At 27.9% G+C, this 26212-nt stretch overlaps 2 protein-coding genes across 3 annotated transcripts; one reads left to right on the plus strand and one right to left on the minus strand.

The window, feature by feature from the left end:
• Window positions 1-1355: 1355 nt before the first annotated feature.
• LOC126844284 (cyclin-C) lies at window positions 1356-5351 on the minus strand. Its single transcript, XM_050582364.1, has 5 exons — window positions 5151-5351; window positions 4184-4290; window positions 3915-4121; window positions 3596-3850; window positions 1356-1968 (listed from the first exon to the last, which is right to left on the minus strand). The coding sequence occupies exons 1-5, from the start codon at window positions 5180-5182 to the stop codon at window positions 1766-1768; spliced, it is 804 nt and encodes a 267-aa protein (XP_050438321.1). The 5' UTR covers window positions 5183-5351; the 3' UTR covers window positions 1356-1765.
• An 8770-nt stretch (window positions 5352-14121) lies between these two features.
• Window positions 14122-26070, plus strand: LOC126844469 (uncharacterized). Of its 2 annotated transcripts, none has more exons than XM_050582689.1 (7): window positions 14122-14416; window positions 18920-19111; window positions 21934-22065; window positions 22927-23100; window positions 23182-23296; window positions 24274-24420; window positions 25788-26070. In XM_050582689.1, exons 1-7 carry the CDS (start codon window positions 14330-14332, stop codon window positions 25883-25885), a joined length of 945 nt encoding a protein of 314 aa, XP_050438646.1. In that variant the 5' UTR covers window positions 14122-14329; the 3' UTR covers window positions 25886-26070. The 2 variants fall into 2 exon arrangements, with proteins under 2 accessions (XP_050438646.1, XP_050438647.1); XM_050582690.1 differs by lacking the exon at window positions 25788-26070 and adding an exon at window positions 24559-24733.
• Window positions 26071-26212: the final 142 nt, after the last annotated feature.

Consider the following 26212-nt stretch of genomic DNA (forward strand, 5'->3'; position numbering starts at 1 on the left):
TTATCATTACAACTATAATTAATTTGATAAATGAGATATTTTTAAAATATACAACTGTTGTATTAATATTACAATTTGTTTTTGCTGTTGAACAAAATGCATACATTTATTAGTGAAACCAATTATATATAGGGTGATAATTAAAATGTAATTAATTTTTTTATTATTTGGTAGAATATTCATATACCACTTAAGGAATTCTTATAGCTTATGTTCAACTATATAAACAATTTTCTTGTCTGTCTATTGAATATTAAGCTAACAGTAAGTAACGCATTATTTATATGCAAGGGCAAGTTATAACCCGATATACACCTCAAATATACAAGCAACCTACCGGGCTTGCTGATTGCCCACCAGGTATGACAAACAATACATTTAACATTTTTTTCAAGACTACTTAAAACTGCATTAGTTTTTTCACTAACAATTTTAATTGAAGAAAGTTCAGTATGTACTTTGTACTACCACTTATAATTTTTTGGCATATCACATACTTTAAATAGAATAATTCCGTACAATATTATAGATCACCTTTAAGTATAAATAAAACTAAATTTTCAACTATATTTGCTATCATAGTTTTGAGAGTAAAACTAGACTTCTTTTATAGGCATTTTACAATTGCCTACTAGAATCTATTATGTGAAAACGTATTTATTAATCTGGTTAAATGTTTCAAGGTGTGTTATTATAAAATGGCAACGAGTTTTGAATAGTTGAATAGAAGCTATGCAAGTAAATTATTATGAACAATTAATTTCTAAATCAAATTACAAAAAATAAAAAGATAAGGGGGCGAAGGAGAATATTGGTTAAAACAATAGAGTGAAGCTTTCAGATAGAAAAAACCTAGTTTTTTTTAGCTAAATAGAAAATATATGTATTTTAGTTCTTATTGTATTTTTTAGAAAATAAACTGCCATTAAAAAGTTCAGAGTTCACTAAAAATGATAGAAATTGAGAGTAACATGAAATGATTAGATAAATATGTTCAAAACTTAGTATCATTTAAAACATAATTATTCACGTGAACATTCTCAGTCTGGAAATATATATTCCTAGACAACCCAAATATACATCTAAATAAATATCAATTTTTATAATAATGAAAAATGTATTATCTAGCATAAACAGTAAATAAATAATGGGCTACAATAAGGTAAACACTGATAAAGTACAATAAACAACACTATTAACCCAATATTAGAACATAAAAGTTGTAAGCTGGATAATCAAGTACACTTCCATTGTAGATAATTAGTTATCTATAAACAAAACATTTTTTTTGTAGTTAGTAATTCATATTATTAGGAATCTTCTAGAGATCAATAAAAGATGAGTTTCATTATAAATAAGTTAAATAACATAAAATTTATTAATTACATTAATTTAGATTATACCGATATTATAGATAAAGTATTACCTAAAGATAAAAAAAATTAAAAACAAAGTAGCTTAATATAATATTATAATAAGAATATAATATTCTTATTTGTAACATCTGTCAAATTTTTAAAATTAGTCTACAGTAATATGATAAAAATGTATAATAAAATAAACAATAATAAAAAATAACTTAAAACTAATTAGGTGCGATACACAATTAAGCCATTCCAAAACTAGAATTATTAAAAATTTGTGTTATATAGTTTTTTAATAAACAAAAAGTAATTAGAACATGCAAAACGATGTTTAATTAAAATAGGAATGCATAATTACTTATTATTAACACACAACTTTTAATAACTTTTAATAATCAAGTCTACCGAGATGACTGCAATTTTGGTTTCGGCATTTTATTTAAAAGCCCTTGAATATCTTTTTTCTCATCGTATGATTTCCATAATTCAAATAAATTAATAATATACCTTGATATTTCTTGAATTTTGTCTATGTCCACATTAAGTTCAGCAAACCATGATTTAAGGTCTTTTTGCATGATAACACAAGCAATTTGTAAACACCCTAAAAGCATAATTAATGTTCAATGAATAGTTCTAAAGTCACAGAATAAAGCATTGATAGTGTAATATTACAAAAATTAAAAATACATTATACCCGTTTTAATGACTATACAATATATTAAATAAATAGTTATAATTAAATAAATTGTCTTTTATGGGTGGACAAAAAATAATTTTGTTTTATGAAATGTAAGAATAATTTATTATGTCAGTTTAGCAGTTTTTCTCAAATAAATTAGGAATGTTCAAATATTTTTTTTACCCTTAAAAACCAATTCAAAGGTAGTATTAAGGGTTAAAATATTAGTTTTCATAAATTTTACTTTCAAAAGCCTAAATTAGTGTCAATAGTAGATCTTATTTATTAAAAATAAAATAATAATAATAGTTAGTTTCTCTTTTTTTACTGATGACTTTTTATACAAAGAACATCTGTCTAATTATGAATTATACCTTAAAAAAATTTAAAACTAAAAAAACAGAATTTTCTGGTAGTGATGCTTACAGTTGCTAAAAAATAAAAATAATTTAAGAAATCTTAAAAATTTTGTACTCGAAGGAATACAATGCCACAATAGAAACAAATAATGAATTGTTTTCACTAACTCTGAATCACTCAAAATAAAGCTTAGTTGAGCATCTGTCGCCCATAATAATATTCAATTATCAATTAACCCTTCACTGCATGAATTTTTTTTTAACCATATGCTATAAATGTACTTAATACTACTTAAAAAAATAAAAATTCATTTTTTTTGAGTTTTGGTTTCATGGAAAACACTAATTAAAGAATTTGGAACATTATGGAACGTTGTGAATACAAAGATGTATAGTATGAGCAGATACAAACAATAAATACAATTGTTCAATATATGGAACATTATGCAATGAAGGGTTAAAATCTTTAAGCAATGTGTTCCATAAATGTCTATACAAATCTCCTACAAATCACAATCTCCTAGTGTAATTTAAATTATTAAATTCTGTTTCTTCAAATAATAATAATATTATTATTATAAACTACTAATATAATTATTTTTGTAATTAAATAAAATCATCATCATCATGTAGCTTAACAGGCTTGACAAATTCGCTATACGGGAAGGGTCGTCAGTCCGTCGCCGGAGAAGGGGATGGCGGTTCCTAATAAAATAAAATATACATGACAAACAAATTTAAATGCTACTACAGTAAATTTGACCAACTATAAGAAAACCCAATAATGAATAATGAATGACATAAAATTCTAAAAATTTAATTAAACTTATTTATTTTAAGGGTATTGCATGCGGTTTTGACGTTTTAGACCAAAAAGCCAGACAAAATTTATACTATTTAGGATGATCCGATTTCAATTCTGCAGAGATATTAGATTTCTTTGGCAACTTTACTAGGTTTTGTAGGAAACAGATTTTTGCTTTTTTTATGCAAAAAAATTGGGTTTTAATATTGAACAATTTTTAAAATTTAATTTTTTTAACTACAAGAAAATGAAATTTTTAAATGAAAATCGGCTTCCTACATAACATAGTAAAGTAGCCAAAGAACTCGAATCTCTTTTAAATATTGCCTATACATAACTCTTTAAAAAATGACCGCAAAATGCAAAATATATATCAAATGCTTACCAATTGCAATTTGATAAGGGGGATACAACAAGGCCAGATCTGTCCTCAAGCTATCATTGACAACTCTCCAAGCTAAAGCTAACAATTGATCTTCATGTTGTCCAATATCTTGAACCAGTTGCAACAATGGACGATATGGTTGAAAAACAATTAAACAGCAATCCAAATTTTCCAACAAATAAAACTCGCATTCTAGTATATGATTTGTTCGATATGGAAACTCTTGAGAATATGCATAATTCAGTTTATTTTTTACTGAAAATAAAGCATTTAATTAAAAAGTAAAGATTATAAGAAGAATAAAATTGAGTTTACATACAAACAGTTTGGCAAGTAGTTATTAAGCGACTATTTGATATAACTCCAAATTCTTCTACTTTCGAAGCTAAAAATACACAAGTAGGAGAAAGTAGTAGAGGATCGATACATCTGAGGGAGTTTCTAGAGTAAAAGCGTTTAAAGTAAACTGTAGCAGTAGCTATGACCTGTTGTTTGAGCTTTAACTGCTCACCTAAAATTTGAATAACTGGAAAAAACATATAAATATTTAAAAAGATATTTTAATAACACAAAACATTTAAGACTTACAATTAGAAAAAAAAATACAAATCTTTTGGTACTCTTCCTCAGTCAAAACTTGCAAATCTAGCTGGCGTTCTCTGACTAAATCCTGTTTGTCTAACATCCATTGTTGGCTAAGAAATTAAAAATATGGATACATTATTATTTATTTATTGAATTAGCATTTTTTTTTTTTATGAATAATTTATAATTGTTATTTTGGTTGTATGTGAAATTTTTTATCAATTGACAATTATTATTTGTTTCTATTACTAACATGAATGAAACTTCTGCATTATTACAAAGGAGTCCAAGTCTCTAGACACAGCATAAGTTTTAATTATAATAGTAGTAATATTTGAAAAAAACAGACAAATTTTTTAACAAAATTTATTAGTTAACCTTTAGTTAAAGTTATAGGATACATTTAATAATTCTGGTGAAGATAAAGGAAGGCTGTGGCATAAACAGACAGAAGTATTATTAGCTGTTGTATTGACTCATTTAAGTTCCAAATTATTTTAAAATAATTAAATATAAATAAATATAACAAATGTATTAGTCAAATTTTTCTTTAGTTGAATAACTTTTAACAAATTGGCATGTCACAGAACTTTGGGATAATACCGAATACTATTAATAGGTATTTAATCGGTTTCTGTGTCCAATTTATGCATTTTTAATTTGTCATTTTACACTCTTGCTGTATTTCCCCTAAAATCAAACTAGTATCTATTGTCAAACATTATCATAACTAACAAGAATCAAAGTAATGAATTGTACAGCTATATTATGAGCTCTGTTCTTGAATTAAATATTGCAACCTAGACCGAGTAATTTTACAACAAAATCTAGACTTTCGAAAAGTATTTTTAGGAACCATGTAATTTTTCTAAAGTGATCTGACAATTTCTTACGCCATTAAACTTTTATTGGGCCCAGTTATAACAATATATTGAGTAATGATAAGAACTAATACTACATATGCACTTACTAATGTGAACTTTGCCAAAAATTCCCAGCCATTGTTGAGACCCAAAAATTGATAAATTTAATACATAGTGATATGACTAATAGATAACACTAAATTCAGTGCGATTGTTTCATAAAATATGCAAAATTCGAAATACAAGTAAAACTATAACATTAAAACTAATTACTTAACTAATAAATCAATACGTCATGCATTTTGTAATCAATTTTTAATCACGGAATAAGTTGATAAGAACAAGAGTAAAACATATGATAACAACCACAAACAAAACCTCGATACCACCAAAACCGTTACCATAGTTGACCAATGGTATAGACCTATAAAGAAATGGACTGCGCCTCCCACACGCCCCGCCTATACTGCCGCCAGCCACGGAGTCATGACGCCGTCGCATCGTGACCCCAGCCGGTGGCGGATGCTAATTACATCTGTTCCCGCTGGGTGGCGACCGCATCCCTCAGTACCGCTAAGTCCGTCAGGCCGCGTACCGGCACACAGTGGTCGGAATATGAAATTAGTTTGCCTTAATTAATACCTCTTAAAATTTAGTTTATAAAATCTTACAATACACGGTTCTATCTATTTTTAGGTCACTTGATCCAAAATTATCATCAGTTTTGAATATGCCTAATTCAATTAAAATTAAAATTTCCCTAATTTAGGGGGATAGTATGTTTTTTTTTTCAATTTATACAAAGATGTCATGTTATATATCAATATAGATGTTTTTCAGATCATTGAATTCAAATTTATCATTAGTTTCGAATTTAGGAGGTAGTAGTTAATGGTATAGGGGCAGGGGGTAAGAAAGTGGATATTTCGCAACGCATTAAAATTGCTAATGCTAATAACAAATTGCTTTACCTTAAGATATTACAGTACATCTCAGAAAAACTGATATAACTTTATAAAAAATGTATTTTACATGGAATTCATCCACAGTGACAGCCTAGCTAATGACCGGCGCTACCACATACTAATGCCAGAAAATGAGCCAAAAAAATCGATTACACCCAAGGTGATATTTTTTTTTGAGGGGGCTCAACCTATTTTGAAAATTGCAGTGGCAGCACAGACCATCCTAAGCTACCCCACAGTAGTCACTACGTTGATGTTTGAGTTTAAGATGGGTAATTATGATCTCTGACAATCTGTTCTTATGAACAATAAAATCTGGTTATATTTTATAAATCAATGTTAGTAAAATGGATGTTATCCTTAAGGTAGTTATAATTTTTAGACACATTATGTTGAGTTTAAGTATTTAACATGATAATGTTTTTAAGCTGGTGATCAATTAACAAAATTGGTGATTTTTGAAACATTTTTTGCTTTGTGTTAAAATAATGCTCATTATTCTTACTCATATCCTAGATGTATTTAACAAATCCTAAAAATACTATCATATCATTTCTAGATTTAGCTCAAAATAGCACGATTTTTTTTTTATTTGAAAATAGAGGGCTATTGGACTTATGTCTCAAAAACATTCCAATCTGGCTCATTTTTTACTACTTTCTAATCTAGTATTTATATTTTATAACGTAAATTATTTGTTCACAGTATTATCAAGACTATAAAATCATAATATGATTTGGAACTTTTGGACCTGGTTCTACACTTATACCACAGAATAGACTAAATGAATAGAATAGAATATACTAAATTTAATATATTCTGCGGTTCCACAGACAAATAATTGGCCTTTGTTATAGGCAATATGGGTGCAGTGATCAACGAATAGGGGACACATAATAAAATGAGAGCCTATTATTAGCATTGATACGTCATCAATTTTGTTAGGGAGGCACGGATATTATTGGTCACTGAATTAATGTATTAAATGTTTTGTGATTTGTCGTATAGACTGATTAATTGAAATAAATACAATAATAGGCCGACTGTACTTGTATTATAGAATGGTTCAATCACAGAATTAAATAACCCGTAGGATAGTGTCGTTTAACGAGCAACTCAAAATACGTTAGATTCAGAGGCGGATAAAAATTGTATAAAAAATGCTCAAAGCTACTTATGAGTACATGGGTGCTTCGCTAGGTACATCCCCTTTCATACCCAACTTACACAAAATGTATTCCTTTTAATATTTTTTTTTACAAGCACATTTAAAACATTTTTTTAAATTCGAATTTAAATCATAAAATTAAATTTAGTTTGTTGAACCCTAGAAAATGTAATCAATATTAAAATTAATTTAAAAAAATGTAAATTTTATATTTATAAAGAAATGTTCAATACAATTATTTATTTAGTGGCGGCGCCAGAACTTTTACATTAGGTGGACAATTATTAAGGCCAAACATTTTAAGGGAGGGCCAAAGTTCAAACTCGATGGTTAACCCGTGGTGGATAGCTCTACCCCCCCCCCCGGGCTCCCCTAAATCACATACTATTTGGCATACCATTAATTGTCATATTGTATTACATAACTAAATAGCTAAACATATTTTAAATTAACAAAAAATATTTAATATTTTACTATTTATACAAAAAATTCACACACTATGCATCCCTTTTTTAATAAAACAATATAAAAATAATATTTAAAAGATTAAATGTTGAGTAGTAAACTTAAAATATGTTACAATATGTATGTATTCTTGTGAATCATAAGATCATTTTTAATAATGGGTTATAGTTTATTTAAATATCATACAAATTATTGTTATGAATCTGAACTAAATTTATTTAAATTTTATATTGGGCCATAGAGGGGGCCGAGACTTTCTAGCCCACCCTGGACTACCCCTGGCGCCGCCACTAAATTAATTTGTTAGAAGGTGTTACAATTAGTTGGACCTTTGCATACAAATATAGAAAAAGCCTACGGGATTTTGTCCGAATCCCGACTGGTCTGCAGATTGCTTAAAGTTATGCCTCATATTCAATTACATTAAATTATTAAAAAAAAAAAAAAATTTAACTTTTAAAAATGTCTTTAAAAAAAAGCCATACATTTTCCCCCCGTGGACCACGCAGTTCAATGTTAACCTGTCTCTAGCAAATTTCAAAAAAGATAACACAATTCCTACCATATATAAAAACCTGCTCAAAGATATCTTGCAAGAACATCCAAACAGTGAACACATTTATACAATAAATTACTACAGATGCTTTTAAAAACACAAATGGAGTAGGTAGGACTAGCAAATTTAATAAAAAAAATCATACCATTGTAGTCTGTAGACAAACTCCTGTCTCAACGCTGAATATTTACAGCTGAATCGATGGCCATAACAAAGCAATTGAATATATTCAAAACAACTACGAAAACACTAACAAAGTTTGTATTACTAAGTGATTCACTCAGTTGTCTTAATGCCATCCAATTGCTACATCTTCTTAACTTTCATATCCCCGCTTTCCTCTCCCGGTCCATCCCTACCTTCTCAATCCCGTTTCACCACACATCATATGGTTCCAACAACCCCATTGATATCTCGTGTATGTAATAGGCGTAATGATATTGATTTATTTGTTTAATTATGTATATATATATGCACTGTTACTCATTAAAATATTGTGTTATCTTGCTTTAATTATTTTATATTGTACTAATTGTAGTTATTTTTTCTTTCTATATGTCATGTTTATCAATTTTATCAATTCGTTATTCATTATGTTATTTTATTTTACTGTAATGTACTTGAGCCTACGGGCGTTTATTTAATAAATAATAATAATAAATACCAAAACAACGGACATCACCGAGTTCATCCAAGAAGAAACCTATAGAGCTGTTAAGAAAGGAATACAAATCTACTTTATATGGATCTTTGAGCATATTGGTATACCAGGAAATGAAAAAGCAGTCCAAGAAGCACTCAAAGCCACTTCCTTAACGGCTTCTGCGTTTCTAAATATCTCTACATACTCTGACATAAAAAACGCAACAAAATCACACACGTTGAACAAATGGCACTTCCACTGGCAAAATCTCAACACTAAACACAACAGGATAAAAAACAGTAAAAGACTATGGCAAAACCCTGGACTTAGCAGAAAAAAAAACTATAATTAGTCATTTAATCATCTTCGAATAGGTCACACCCATCTAACGCACATTTATCGGATGACCAAAGAAGAACCTCCAATATGTGTCTCATGCAATATATTCTTCTGACGATTAATCACACACTCTCAGATTGACAAAAATAGGAAAACTGCTACAATCAATTCCATCTCTCTGAACAAATTTGTATAGCCTAGGACCCAATGCTCAAGATACCACAAACCTAATTTCTTTCTTAAAAAAATCCCAAAAAGTATAATAATTGTATTATTATTCTGTATACTATTGGCCTAAGCTGTCAATGTATTATGATTAATAAATAAAAATGTTTTTATTAAATTATAGCTACGATTTTAGATGTTTTTACAGTGGTTAATTGTATAGACATCCACATTCCCTTTCAAAGTCGAGAAAAACAATTTACATATTTTTCAACTTAAAATTGTTATAACTTTTTAAAAAATAGTCAAATTAGTTCCAAATTTGTATAAAATATGCTTTAAACATAGTACTACCGATAAACATTGACAAACCAAAAAAATCTCATAAACCCTTTCTCCTAGAAGGGATAGAAATGTTTACTTTGTTTCACTTTTTCAAACAAAGTTTTAGGTAAATAGTAGCTAGATCTACCTTCGGTAAAAATTTGATATAGGGTTATTATTATTATTTTAATGGGGATATAATATACATAATTTTCTCAAAAATCTGTAATCAAATTTTTTTTTTTCAAGGAAAAAATCCCAAAAAAGGGGAAAATTACACTATGACCGTAGTCAACAGATAATGAAAATTTGTTTACATTATTTCTTATTTGCGATAATATATGGGAACGAGTACTATTACTATATATTTGTATAGACAGGCGGATACACTGTAATACTAAAGTAACACTACACACCAATACTAAAATTAATTTTTAAGCATATAATTGTCATTAGGTACAAATGTACAATTCTTTTATTGATATTTTAATTTTTATCTGTGAACTGTGGACCTTCCTTATTTACCTACTCATTTACTACTCATTTTTTTACTGTGTTACTTTATACTGTGTTCGGTTTGGACTGTACTGGTTTAAACCTACTATTCCCAGATTCGCATTGAAGCGTTTTTTTAATCTAATTTTATCACTGTCAGTTATTATAATTTCTGTAGACCTGTGACCTCACCGTCCCAACTGTATTTATTACTTCTTTGATATTTCATAATGTTACAATACTTGGAAATTTTTAAACTTATTTTATAGAACAACAAAAAAACTATCATTGAAGTTTCGTTAATAAACTTATTAGAATTATTTATGAAGAGTCAAAAGTTAAAGTTAATAACCTGAAAATTGATTAAAATTGTTTGGAAAAAGCCGGTAGTAGTATAGATTGTAAAGTGGTTAGTACGGTAATAGTAAATGCAATAAAGTACAAACTAATTTATTATTTTGTCCATGGACCTATTACCGTGGATGAGTGATCAATTATTGTTAGCGCCAATTTATGTGACCTTTGTCAAATGTATAGTATAATAAAAAAGTGCCAGCCTCCCCCCTGTCTAAGGAAAAGTTAATTCGATGTAATTGAATGTAGACGAGATCACAATTGCAGTACTTAATCACATTAAATAACGCATACATTTATACTGTTTGTTGGCTGCTGTCATTATTAATATTATGTAAGTTTTAATCGAATTACGGACAAAATATTTTATTGACATTTTCATGTCTTAGCTCTGGCACAAACAGTTTAAGAGCCCAATTTCTCTATGAATTGTTTTAAGCCAGCAATAAACACTACAATTTTAGCCAGAAACTTGACGTTTTATTATACTAGCTTGTTACTATATCATTATCTATAATTCCACCACTACTCTAAATTTATTCGGTACTTTAACGAGACATGAAAATGATCTTTCGTGGTTGCAGACTCGGCTGAAAAACTGTCTTTTTTATAATAAACACTACAATAAATCTCAGATAATACTCGCTATAATACTCAGATAATAAACACTACAATTTTAGCCAGAAACTTGATTGTACATAATTTTTTAATCTCCTTGGCTTATGCTGTAACTGGAAGCTCCATGTAATATATTTTTTTTAAACTATAATTCCACAACTAATCTTAATTTATTCGGTACTTCAACGAGACATAAAAATGTTCTATCGTGGTTGCAGACTCGGCTGAAAAATGTTGTTTTATACATTTTCGGCCGCTAATTATTATTTATGTTAAACGTAATGTAAATTTTGTCAAGGTTCTCTTTTTATGTTAGAGTGATGTCTATCTATGTAGCCCAAAACAAAAACTCATCAAAATCAGGTAGACTTCAATCGTCAGAATTGTTATTGTTTAACATAAGTAATTTAAATACATATTTGCCAAAATAATAATTTGATAACTGTAAATCGTATAAGCAGAGAAGGATTTAAGGGGTAAAAGGCCCAATCCGCAAACATAACAAAGGTCCCAACGAAAGAATTAATCAAGGGTGAGGCACCATTTCCGTTTTTTACTAAATAAATAAGTTAAATTACCTACCTTAATTTTAATGATATAGAATAACTATTAACTAATAATTAATAAAGTACTTCAATAGTTATAGACTATAGTTGACGTGTATGCCTGCGTACAAAATACCTAATAAAAATAGTTACTATCTACCTTTCTTTTTACACAATATAATCATATTGAAAGAGAACACTAAAAAAAAAACAAATGAAGGACTGCGGGGAAAAACGATCATAGTCAATACACCCAAAGTTTTCAGTATTGCAGTTTTAAAGTACCAGAACTTAAAAAAGACTCGGGGATTAAGTATAAGATAATAATATTATATAATAATATAATGATTATATTTATATAACGCACATGAAATAATATTGTTCTTTTACTAACTTTATTGATACCTTTAATTACAAAATAATCAAATTTATTAATTTATTCTAAATTTTAGAAGAAAAAAAAATCGAATGAAAAATTGGCCAGTGATTATGATCGTTTTCCCCTGCATCCCTTCAAATTTATAAATACTAATTGATTATAAAGGTTAATAATATTAATTATTTCGGTTAATTTTTTTAATTGTCATTTTAACGAATACGAACTACGACACGTCTAGGTCTTAACAAATACGAGATTTAGTAAAATTTTAGTGCAAGCGACATTATAAATAACACAAAAGTCTAAAGGTCAGCCAATAACAACTATGGGCTCAATCGGGTATCAGCACCGTAAATTGTACATGTAAAGTCTAAGCAAAATATAAAATTTAGAAAAGTATTGACTATTGAGTACCTATCAATTATCGTACCAAACGTTTTGGGCGGCATTCCATCAACAAATAAAAAGAAATAAAATAATCCGAAATTGTTTTAAGAGATTTCCTAGATAAATAATTCAATAACAAATAATAGGTAATCGAACCTAATTATAAATCTATTAATATTATTATTTATTTTTGAAATTTACCGTCAATCGAATTATTTACAATCCTAGACGACGTACATTAAGGGGAGAGGGTATTGTGAAAACACAATTTTTCACATTTTTTTTTATTGCTTAGAAAATGAATTTATCATCTGTAGAATGTGCTCTTAAATTTTCAAACTTAAATTTGAAGTCTAACTTTACCTATATACTATAGTGTACCTATATAGTATATTTAGGCGCACTCTAATGGTGCGTTTCAAACCGTTTTGATATTTTGACTCAATAGAACAACATTATTTGTCGGAAAAACTCATAACATTTGGCATAAAAATGCAAAAAAAAATGTTCAAATCCGGGAGGTGATCTACCAACAGCGCGCGTTGTAAACTTGGAAACTCGCAAAAACAAAAAGCCAAATTTTTTTTTTGATATGAAAATGTTATATAAAATACTATGAATTGACAATTTCATGATGTAATTTATTTCATTTTAATAAATCTTACCATTTCTTCAAAAAAAATATTCTGGAAAACGGCTGTTTATACGACTTTCCCCCCCTTAAAAATAATTACACCCCTATATATTGTCTATATTATATATATGGGTACGGATTATCGCAGTCGATACACTTCTTGGAATTATTATTTTATCATAGTTTTGTTTCGTTCTGGATAGTTTCCATAAATAAATGTTTATAAATGTTAAATAAGATAAATGTTTCCGACACGAGAATGTAAACAAACAGCGTAAAGGTTTTTCAATTTTTTAAAATAGTCAATTTCTGGCTGCTTTCCTGGTTTAACCTTTGCATTTACTAAAAAATGTTCAAGTAGGAAGCTTACGAGGAACAACTTTTGTAAGAAAAGTTTTGTACCTAAGTATTTTTTCAAGAATTTTGAAAAAACCTATTTAAGGGGAGTTCCCCCCCCCTCTCTTCACCTAAAAATATAGCAATCAAACTGCCAAACTCGACACTGCGTATACCATAGGTACTTGTGGCCACTGGCCGTCGACAAGCCGTAGGTTTATCGATCATAGTCCAACAACATAATAATATGATCGGAACAATGTGATGCAACTTGCAAGCATGGCCTTAGATAAACATATCTTAGTCCTTGAATACAAGCATTTTGTTATAGTACATTTCAGCAATTAGCTGGCTTTGCCGTTTACATTGAAAACGGCGTTGTTCTGTAATAAGCACTAAAAAGTGTTGAACAGCTGATGTTGGCTTTCCTAACACTTGTTACCCCGCAACCACCACCACCATAGTACTATGGATACACAATACAATAAAATATAATATTGTGCTAACAACAAATGAATATGCACACACTCGCAGACACGTACGCGGCGTACACATAACATTATTATACAGCGTATGAAATTAAATGTACGTACATTGGTATATATATATTATATATAACTATTTCAATTTAGTATATATCATTCGATCGGTCGCTGTCGGGCGCTATCGTTAACTGTTGACATCATCGGTACGAACGCAACCTCTGCACTACCGCCGTCGCCACTCGTCATCGCCGCGCCACAGGCCACTTCATAGTACAGTCTACACTACGCACTACGCAGTTGACATTTTTGCGATTGCCCGGACGCCATCACAGCGCTGTTTTAACAAAACCATTTAACCAGCACACAAACGACTATTTGTTTTCGAGGCGTACGTCTGACATTCGAATCGTGTAAATTCAGCATTCAAGATGACCGTAATAACGATGCCGTCGACCGAAAAGAAAGCCGATAACGTACCGTTGGTGACTAACATCGAAATTGATCCGTTGACACAGGTGAGACGATAACAATGAAAATATTATTCGATAGTCATTGGTTTTGTCCGTCTTTTGAACGTTTGAAATTTAGTACAATAACATCGATGACTGTACCTGTTTCGACTTACCCGCAGACCTTGAACGCTGAAATTTTATTGTACAATAATTTGAATTATGTTAATATACCTAGGTATTTTAATGATTTTTTTTTACACCTCTACCCGAGCCCTCATGTAGACCATAGGTACTAAAATTTGTTATTTCCCGTACAGTCGTATAAACAAAAGATGCACCGATAAAATTCTTTTTTTATCTTTGTGTGATGTTTTTTTTTTGTTGAACAAACATTTTTAGTTGGCTCATAAATAAGTATTGTTTTGATAGATTGCAGTTTATGTGACCTTTTGCCAAATAACTGATAAAACCGTTCCGAGAGTGTTGATTGGCTCTTTTGTACCATTGTTTTCGTGGTCATTGTTTCTTTTTCTATAGCATTTAAATAATGACATTTTAATAAGTTATCTATTTGTTAACATCCTGTTTAGGCCATTATTGAATATTAATTTAAATAGTTGATTAACAACATTGACCAACAGATAACTTTGGCATTGTCTGTAAGCTGCTTGTTCTCTTATCTAAATGCTTAACATTGCTATCGGTTTAAAATTCATTAGTTCATAACTTGTGACATATACATGAATATTCTGTAATTAATAATCATAGGAATATTTTTCATAATATATTGTTTACTTTAAAACTTATAATATCGTTTAATAAATTATGTCATCGGTTTCAATTATTTTGTACAACCATTCGATTTAGTGTCAAGTTAATCTACTGTCGGATCTCCCATTTCAGTTTGAACATTTTATACATTTTTTCATCATTATATACAATACTCAATGTCAACCTTGTTTATATAATAGTCATGTTTTCACTATTATACTCAAAACATTACTGATTGGTTTCAACTTTAAAGGTTTCATTTCATTCTTATCCTTATATTGAATAAACATTTAATGTTTTCTTTCATAAATATAAATATTAACTACATAATAAAATGAATCGCTTATGATTAGTTCATATTTTCTATGAACATTTGTTGTTTAATGACTTATTGTTGGTATTAGGCTTCTTTTAAAAAAATAATTTAAGTTATATTATGCTACATTTATAAAAACCTTTGCTGTCTCATGCTATTTTACCAAATTTAAATCATACAATTTCTAATCATTATTTATAAATATTATAGATGGCCCTCCGAGACAAATTTAAGTTCTAAACGTTGACGGGCGCTAGTAGTATAATTTTCATCGGAAACTGAAATTTGTCTCGGTAGGTCATCTATAGTATTTATAATCAATGATATAATATATCGAAATAGTAAATAATATCCTGTGTATATGGCATGTATATGGTATGTAAATAACTTTAAAGTAGAAGTTAAATTGCTGTAATAAACAAGTAACTATTAAGAACAATTATTTAAGTGGTGCAGTAAATAATATATTTATGTATATTTTTAAAGTATTTTTTAAGTTATTAAGGGGAAAGATGAATAAAAAATAAAACCAGTATATTGGGGTCTTGGCAGAGCAGAGAAGAAACTTATTAGGGGTAGGGAGGTCATAAGTCTCAGGAATTGCAACTAAAAGTGATATTGTCACTTTTAAATAAACTCTTCAATTGCTAATCTGTAAATAGTAGAAATACAAAAATTGTTTAAACATTGTAATAAAAGCCATGATGTGCATAGAATTGTATTGTACGAGTAAGTGTAATGCCGGTCTACCGGAGAGGTCTACCTTCACAGGTATACCTGCGCAGGTAGGGTGGAGCGTGTGTGGGAATATACCTGTGCAGTTTTTTAATCTGCACAGGCGACCGGTGATAGATCGAAAATCAATTTTTTCGAGTGCACCGTATCGTATACACACGCTCCGAAAAACTGTGCAGGCAGACCTCTCCGGTAGACCGTAGCATGTATGGCCGGCATTTGGGAAGGTACTATTAAGGTTTATTTATTGTCTTTCTATAATAGCTGTTTTTCACTGTATATCGTAATTAACAATCTAATGAAAATATTTTTAAATACTTGTTGATTCATTCACACATAGCAACCTTGAAATTTACAAAGTGCAATTTTCCCATTTTTTTTATGTGGCTATGAAGGAAACTTTATAAAAAAAAATGGTTACACAATTTTTAAGAAAATTGTATATGTTTTAGTTCCACTCTAGTTCTATCTTAAGTCTTAAATTTTTGCTTGAAAAAGAGAAATAAAGAAAAAATTTCTACCACTTCTGAGGGAAAAGGTATTCAATTTTTTTATGGTTTTGTCAATAGTACTTTGTTTAAAGAATATTCCATTAAACTAACTAATGAAACTTTTTGAAACTAATTGAAACTAACTAATGAAACTACTTTTAAAAAAGTTATAAATTGCCATAGAAGTAAGTTTAAAAATATTAAAATATTTTTGGGTGTTTTCTCAATTTTGAATAGGAAGGGATGAACTTTTTTAATTTTTGATCTATTAAAGTATATTTCAGATTTTTGATCTGTACAAGGCTTTTAGAATTTCTCATTTTATACCTGATTTTTTGATGTTAGACTCAAAACTGGTTATAATTTTCAGCAAACTATTCTTAATTTTGAAAACTTATTAAATGTATAAACATATAATACATTTAATATTGGCTTATGACTAAAAAAAAATACAAAAACATTAAATCATTATTGTTTGAAAAAAATAAAAAATGATTTACATAAGACATTTTTTCAACAATTGAATACAGTTATATTATCAAAAAATCCAGTGTTACATAATATTATGAAAGCCCTGTCAAGCTGCTACGTGAAGAAATTGATTTATCGGTTTAGAAAATACCGTGAGTTCAGACAAAAAAAAAAAACAATCATTAACATTAATTTTTTAGCTATGCATCAGTTAAAAATAATTTTAGTACAAAACACTAATAGGTTTTATCTGAATCTGAAAAAACAAGAATACCAATGCACAATTTATTGATGTGAATAATGTATTACATTATCCAGTATTACAAGTTCAAATGAGCTTGAAAATTATTTTAATTTAATTATTTTTTAACTAGAGTCTTGATAATCTACTATGGCAAAAAATCTATTGGAATCCAGTTAAATTTAAATCATTATGATTTTACACAACATATAATTATTGTTTATAGATATAGATAGTAGTATATTATTAAAACAGAGAACTAGAAGGCTTATATTATGTACTTTTATCTCATTGCTAATTATATGTTTATATTAATTTCTTTATTATATTCTGACCTTTTAATACAGTTTCAACTTAAATGTTATTGTTACTCGCCAATTATTTTTTGTTTACTTTAAAGACCACTGTGAAATTATTATTATTTTTTTTTTAAATATAAATAGTGCGTGGCTACAGTTGTATTAATGCAATTTGCTACCAAGGACTATAAAAGAAATTCCACCCTTTTACCACTATCATAATATGTTACTACTCAAATGGTTTTACAATTTTTTTTATCAGAATACAAAAAGAGTATAATATTATGATAAAATTGTAAGTAGTGAAAAAGTACAACTTACAAATTGTGGTTATAAACTTTTGGGTTGCACACAAATTGTATAAGAAATTCTAAATATATTCGAAAGGTACTTTATATGACCAAAAGTTGTAAACATGTACGCCTTCCTCTTTAATATTGAGAGAAACACGAAAAGATTTTATACACAACTCAATATATGACACGTTATAACTTTTTGAAAAAACTTGTATAGATTAATATATCGATTAATATACACTTTAACTGTAATACCACGTAACTAACGCTTTTTTCGTAAATTTGATATTTGATTATTTGATTTAATATATTAAATAGAAAATAATTTTATTCTATACGTTGAGTTATGTACCTTGGTTCAGTTTAATAAGTATTTCCTGCTTAAAAACAGGTTTTGTGATACCCCTACATTACTACTCGGAAACAAATTTATTCATTTCTGTCTCCTAAACAACTTTGTAGTTACATGGTATTGTGTTATAGTCGCTACATGCTACTGATACATAATGAAATCCAAAAAAAAATTAAATTGTATTGTTGCACATTTACCTGTGTAAAATTATATACAATTAAATTATAAAATGCAAGTATATTTTAAACTGTAACAGTTCTTAATTTTTTGCTCCCTTCTTAGACCTAACTACCAGTGGGAAAATTTTCCACTTGTAACCTCCCCTGAATGCTAGTTTAAAAAAAATGTTTTCTTTGCTGTACTGTGATTAACAACTCATAGCGAATAGCAGATGACATTTAGAAACATGGCCCTTGAGGTGGAAAGGTGTTGAAGAATCGAATTGAGCTAATCAAACAATTAAAAAAAACACCCAATAGGTATCTCAATTGATTTTAGGATAACAATATTTTAAATACTTATTTTAGTTAACAGCTTTTATTTTTGCATCTATTTTATAAATGATATCCTATTATATAATATACCTATTTACAGGGGAAAGATATTGAAGCTGGATTTAAAGGAGACAACAAAGAAGGCAATTCAAAATTATTGGTTCTCAAAGTAAACAACCGTGCAACTCCATTGGCTCTATTCTACATGTTGATGATGTCAGTGTTTGTTGCTTTCATGATCTTCTATGGAGGATGCATTTACAGATTTATTGGAAATAGTTTCCGCGAAGAGGTAAGATTTTAAAAACAAAATTGTTTGATATCTGCTTAATATTGTTTGCAATTTAATGTTAAACAATTATTTGTATTTAACTTAAACAAACCCTTTTTTAACAATTAGTATACCTATGTCAAACAACAGTTGGTTTTTTACATAATAAATAGTATTTAGATTGAAAATTACCATTTGACATAGTTAAAAAAATAAAACTTTCATTTCTGATACGCATACTTTTAATATGATTGTATGTATATCACATTAATTAATGCCTTTTTTAATAGTTTTACAACTATTATACCTAGTTAACAAAATACTCAGAAGTAACAGTTTTATGTTGTTATTTTAGTACTCTTGATGTATTTTTAAAAATTATAGTTAAGAACAAAAAATTCATAGGAATCCTTATATGGACTAGGTTTAAAATAAATTCAAATAATTCTCTGTTGGTCTTTTGTAATAATTTTATTTTTTATTTTATATTATTGTAATTGATGGTCTGTTGATTTAAGTAATTTGCAAATGGTTGTGCCTTATTTGTTTTTTCATTGTGTGAACTTCTACTAAGTATATGCTTCACTATTGAAATTATAGTTATATTTTCATTTTAATTATGTACATTATTTTTGCAAGTTATACTATAAAAAATGTTGTTGGTTTATAATGCTGTAATTTCTGGTAACATTTCTGTTCAATGTATGTATGACGTGCGTAGGGAAAAAATGATTTGTCATGCTATGTCAACACAGCTGCTTACCAGTTGTTTATAGGTTATAGTTAAACCTAAAGCTTTATTTACTTAAATTTGCCTATAAAAAATAATTTCTATGTAAGAAAATATTAAGGATTTGTGTTTAAATTGTCTACCTAACAAATTTTAAACTTAGTTTAAGGGATTCCATGGGGTATGTTTTTAAGGAGTTTTATATAAGCAATATTTAAGAGAAAAAAAATGTTTTAATAAATTTAAACCATGCCAATTAATTCACAGGTCAATTTATATTAGCTTCAAGGTATTCTTTTTAATAAAATTAATTTTTTCTATGCGTAAAAGCCATTTTGGTTAATTTAGATCAAAAAGCTAGACAAATATTCGACTTCACAGGATGGTCTTATTTTAATTCTATAAAGAGATTCAAGTTTACTTTGTTATGTAATCTTTTTTTCTGTCTTCATATATTTTTCAAACTAGCATTCTTGACAGCGATTAAAAAAAAATGCATCCAAACTTCCCACAAAACAGAAAAAGATACCCTTCAAAGTGATTTTAGAGAGAAAACACCAATATTAAAAAAGATACAGGACAAGATTTCCAGAGGAACTTCATTTGCATTATCTACAATGCATAGGTTAATATGATGAATGCAAAAATACATTTTTTAAATCTTAGTAACTTTTTTCTTATTGATATTTTCAAATATGAAAAACCAGATTCTCTCCGAACGCTCTCTAGGAGTATCATGAAATTTGTATTAGGAGGAAATATGTCTCATTGATGATTTTAAATGGTAAAAACAAAGTAAAGTTGTTTTATATAAATTTAAAAAAAAAACCTATTTAATCCACTTGAAAATCTTATAAATATTAAATACTATTACAATATAAAGATGTGTACCTAAGTAAAATTTGTTGATAAAAATTAAAAAAAAAAAATTTAACTTTGTCTATAAAATGCTTTCGGTTTCCGGATTTTTGGTGTTTTCTTTTATTTTTACATATTTATCAAAAAATGTGTACTTAGGTACACAGCTTTATATTGTAAAATTATTTAACCGTTATGATTTTTTATGTAGCTTAAAAAGTGTTTTTTTGTGAAAATCCGGATTTTCGGATTCCCATCACTACTCTCTATAGTTTTTTTGCTCTCAAGGATGTTGTGATAGTCCGAAAAATAAATAAATTACCAAAAAAGAGTCCTAATTACTGAACTAATAATTACACATCACAGTTTAACCTTTAAATTAAGATTTTGCAAAAAAATTCCCTGTAGCTAACTCTTTATTAAATAGGGGGTATAACTTCCTCTTAAGATATGCCTGCAAAACTTGTTTTGTATGAAAATGTTACTTACACCACTATGGTTCTAAATCCCTCATATTCAGGGTGATCATTTTAAAGTGACCCACTCAATATTTAATAGGGTTTAATCAGTTATTGATTTTTTTTCTGTAGTTTAATATGATGTGATATCAATTTTTTTCAAACTTATATTTTTTAACCCCCTCCCAAATAAGTTATTTTTATTTCAACTTCATAACAAATAGTAATGTATTTTTTTTAATTACTATTTAAATTAGAATAATTTACTGAATATTTTGACCAAGTGATAACCAGTTTTGGATAACTATTCTTTAAGTTAGTTTTTGTTATTTAAGTTTAAAGTTTAGGATGGGAGAAAAGGTACTGAGTAGTACTAATTTTTCGGGTGCATTACTCAAATGTAGTGGACCAAAATACGTGTGGTCATGCTCAAAATATTATTGATTTTAATTATTATTATACAAACAGATTATTGATTTGATGAAAAATATTGCCAGACAGCAATGCATTATTTAATTATACCACCTTCAAGTTTAGGTGATATTTTAATGCTCTAAAAGAATAATTAATAATATAGTTTCTATTAATTAATCACTCCAAGTTAATTTTTTTAGTGCTATTATATTTCTAAGTTATTTTTTATAAATTGTATTCTGATTTTTTATTACCTATTTAATACCTTTTGTGAATAATGTAATATAATATAATAATGGTAGTCCTGTTAATCAACAAGTCCCATGTAGTTGTTTAATCTTAAAAATATCAATACAATTTGTATGGTTTCATTTTGTTTATAGGACGATGCATTTTATGGAACCGGTACAATTTCTTTAAATGACAAACTACAACTTCCTTTGCAAGAAATGAACGATTATGATATTAACCAGTTCAATAACGACGATATGGAATCAGAATTTAAGAAATTAGAGGTAATTATGCTATTCATTTTTTATTATTAGATTAAATTTAATTTGATTCAACTTTTTTTTTATCGTTATTTAAAGTACACTAGTTTTTTACAAGTAGAACTAATATTTAATAATTTTTAAAGATTAAGTATCAATACAGTAGGGTCTCGTTAATCCGAACGGGTTTGGGGAAAGGGGTCGTTCAGATTACCAATTTGTTCGGATTACCTACGACTTTAAAAAAAATAAATTTCCTTGCTATTTATAATTATTTATATTTACTTATTTTGTATGTACATACATACATTTTTTAGTCATAAAATCAAAAAATAGTCGTACAGTAATAATAGTAATAAAAGATAATATACATACATATTAATTTAAAATATTGATTAATTTTTTTTTTTTGAACACTGGTTCCTATATGATTCCTTAAATTTTAAGTACATTATTGCTGGTCCCACGATATCTTCTAATCCGCTATGCCCCGGCTCACTGTACTGGCTTTTTAATATTATTATGCGGGTCTATGGAAAAATATGTCTAAATATAGTGATGCGATAAATGTCAAGCCCGTTCGGATTACAGCGTCTTTCGGATTAACGCGACCCCCCTGTATATAAAAATAAGAGGTTGCACTTTAAAAATTCAGTTTTACATTTAAAAATGATGAAGGTAACCACCAATATTTCTTTCTGTCTTGGTGTTATAAAAAAGTACTTCCACGTTGACATAATTACCTTAGTTGTGTAATAAGGAGTCGGGGAATCTAAGAAAAGAGATTACTTGGTATAGTACATTTCTTTTTTGACCTAAAGGTCTTGCGTCGGTAATAAGATTTGTCAGCCAATCTAATAAACAATTTAATAATTTTTTTTACAGAACTTTGCATTGAACATGGAAAGATTAAACAGTCATCAATTAATGGGTGCTGATGATGTAATTTCTGAGTTTAAGGAAGATTTCGAGTTGGATTTGAAAGATGATAGCTATGAAAAAATTGCCCCTGCATTACCAAACGCCAACTCTGCACGTTTCATTCATGATTTCAGTGCTGTAAGTTATCTTGTAGTTTATTTAATGTATTTTTAGTTGCCAAAATAGTTTCAACTTCTAAAAAAAAAAATTTGTTCACAGAACGTTACTGGAATCGTTGATGTTGAAGGAAAACGTTGTTTTGTTATGCCATTGAACCGCACTTCAGTATTGCCACCTACATCATTGTACGATTTGTTGTTTAAAATGTCAAGCGGTAAGCTTTCATCTCTCATCTATATTTACATACTAATAAACACTGTCTTGTGGAGTAGATCAGTGTTTAGAACATTCACTCAAAAAAATGAAATAAAAATTAATGCCAAAGAAATGTGTTCTTGGTAGTGTTCATTTTTTTCCTTCAAATAAATGCCTTCTATTGTAGATAAACATTAAAGAAATAAAAAATTATGTTTCACAATAACATTTAAATGCTATCATTTTTCTATTTGATGAAAGTCTTCACAGTCACAAGAATAAAATACAACAAATTTTCCCCAAACAATGGTCAGGACACTGTCTATCTCTAAAACTCATCTGCAAATCTTAAAGGCCAACTTTGTTGTTGTTATTATTTCTTAGGTTAACTTATAAAATTCTAAATTCTATATATTGTATAATATAATAATAATATTATATAGCTTTTATATTTGAATTTACTAAAAATGTTTTGATCTCGAGGGTTCTCTCATAGATACAGAGTAAATTGAAAGAGATCCTTTAATTGGTATATGTTTTTTAAATCTTGATTTTAAGAATTCTGTTGCGGCATCATAATAAATAATTAAACCAAAAAAGATATCATTTTTTAAACTTAGTTTTGCCTATTCAAAAAGTTGTTTTGCTTACAAAGTTTCGGATTTCTTGTTACTTTGTAAATGGACGTCATCACAAGCTTTCTTTTCATGTGCCTCTAGAACGTCAAATTCGTAAAATCAACTGGCTTATATTATAACAAAAAATGGTTAGGTTATACATTTTTAAGATAAAGGACAGCTTAATAGAAAGTATATGTATATAGCATAAAACTCCTCATTTTTAAGGAAGAGCTCATTGTTATATTCTCAAATAATAGTTGGACTTAAGTCTGGAAATAGCTACAAAGTTGCAGTGAAAAAGCATAGAAATTTAATGTGCTCAGCAGCACGTTTTCATAGTAAAATTTAAAATTAACTATATTTATATATTTTTTAGGTTACTATTCAGTAGACACCAAAAATATGATGCATAACATGCGTGTTATCACACCAGCCATTAAAGATGTGTCGGAGTATGGATCATATGTGGCCAAGGACTGTGCTACATATCCAGTATATAAATTGGAAAAAATTGTGTCTGGAGGTGTGTAATTTAAAAAATAATAATGTGTCATAGTAATGTTGTTGTAACCATATTATAAGTGATATTCATTCTTTGCCTTTTATTAGCTAATAGCTGTTGTTTAATCAAGCATGTATACTAAATCTTATTTTATTTTAGTTGACGACCAGATTGCATGAAAATTTAAGTTTATAACATAATTTTAGTTAGTGAGTCTATTTTAAAATTGTATTCAAGGGTTTTAAATTAAAAAATACATGTTTAAAATATTATATTATATTTTGTGATGTGTGATAATTTTGATTTTATAGGTTAAATAAATTATTTAAACTAATTTCGTTTTTTAGTGGCTATAATAGTCTTATTATTTGTATGCAATTTACATGTATTTTAAGTCTTTACTAAAATGTCCTAAATATTTGCTTGTGTGTGTGTCATTATTAAAGCAAAAAGCCGGATATAGTTCTAAAAGTAACATTGTATTTACTATCTAAAAATAATTTCCGAAATGAAATGTGTTCTAAATTTGGACAATCATCTTAAATATTTTTTTTCATTTTAGATTTTCAAGTTTCAGTACTTATTAGAAACTAAATAGATTAAATTTGTTCTCAAAAGAATAATTGTCAACAAAACTTTTTTTTTAATGTGTAAATTAAATGAGCAGTTCTGAAAATTTAATTTTGAAAACAATTTTTTTAGTTATCGAGTAAAATATACTTTTTGCCCAAAACTCTATCCGGGCTCTTGATTTAAAATATTTTCATGTACAAGTTTTGTTTTATGTTGCCATATAGCATTTTACATAACAATATGTAGTTAGTAGCAAAAATAGATGTTCTGTGAAAGTACTTATAGTATTTTAGTTCCATGGTCTTCTATTTCTATCTATACTTTATTAGCGAAATTATTATTTTTATTCGAAAAAATTTAATTTAGGAAACTACAGGTTTTTTTAGTTTTCTTTCTACAATTTGTATTCCCAATAATATACTTATGCCAAAATAACAATTTCTAAAATGTAATCAAATAATGGTTACTTATAAAATGTATTGTGAACAAGTTTTTATAACTAATTTATTAGTCTATTGTCCAAAATCAGGGTCCAATAAATCTTCAAAAAAGAGTCATGTAAGTAATGATGTTACAATATTTTTGGGCTCGTGTTAAATTTGATACAAGCAATAGTTTTCTTAATGCTTTCAACATTTTATTAGCTTATAATGCACTGATTTGTAGTTCAAATAACAATGTTAAGATGTTTAATGGAATTATTTTTTTATTTTTATATTTAAAAAATAGATAATTATTACTATGCATTTTTTGTGAGGGAACAATTCGATAAAATTGTATTATTTAATTTAATTTTTGTGCCTTTTTGTTTTCAGTAACTAAACGAAGCGCTCCAGGAGTTGGAAAAACTTTTTCGTCATTCGCGGGTAAAATGGTTTCCTTCCATATAGTCAACTACAACGACCTACAATAATCTGATCTCTACTCAAAATCTTCTTTTTGATTTTATTTCAAAGTTTTATTATCATACATAAATATAAAACAAATAGTGAGTTATTATTTTTATTTGTTAACAAGAAAAATTATTGCTACGTATTCAGTAATGTGCTTTTTAGAACTAGTTTTGTATATTTCGTAATACACTAAATTCAGAATGTATTCATATTACTCATCACTGTCGGCCAAGACATTTTTATTGACTATATACATCATTTTTTTATTAGCATAATCATTATCGTTACTAATATGAATAAAAAAGAATGCAACGTTTATAAAAAAAAAATTGAGGGCACAATTATTG

Source organism: Adelges cooleyi, unplaced genomic scaffold (genome assembly GCF_023614345.1).
Source record: "Adelges cooleyi isolate 19-005CV unplaced genomic scaffold, UGA_ACOO_1.1 ACOO_flye_CR_arks_rails_tigmint_CR_PRNA_651, whole genome shotgun sequence".
In the NCBI taxonomy this organism is placed as follows: Eukaryota; Metazoa; Arthropoda; class Insecta; order Hemiptera; family Adelgidae; genus Adelges; species Adelges cooleyi.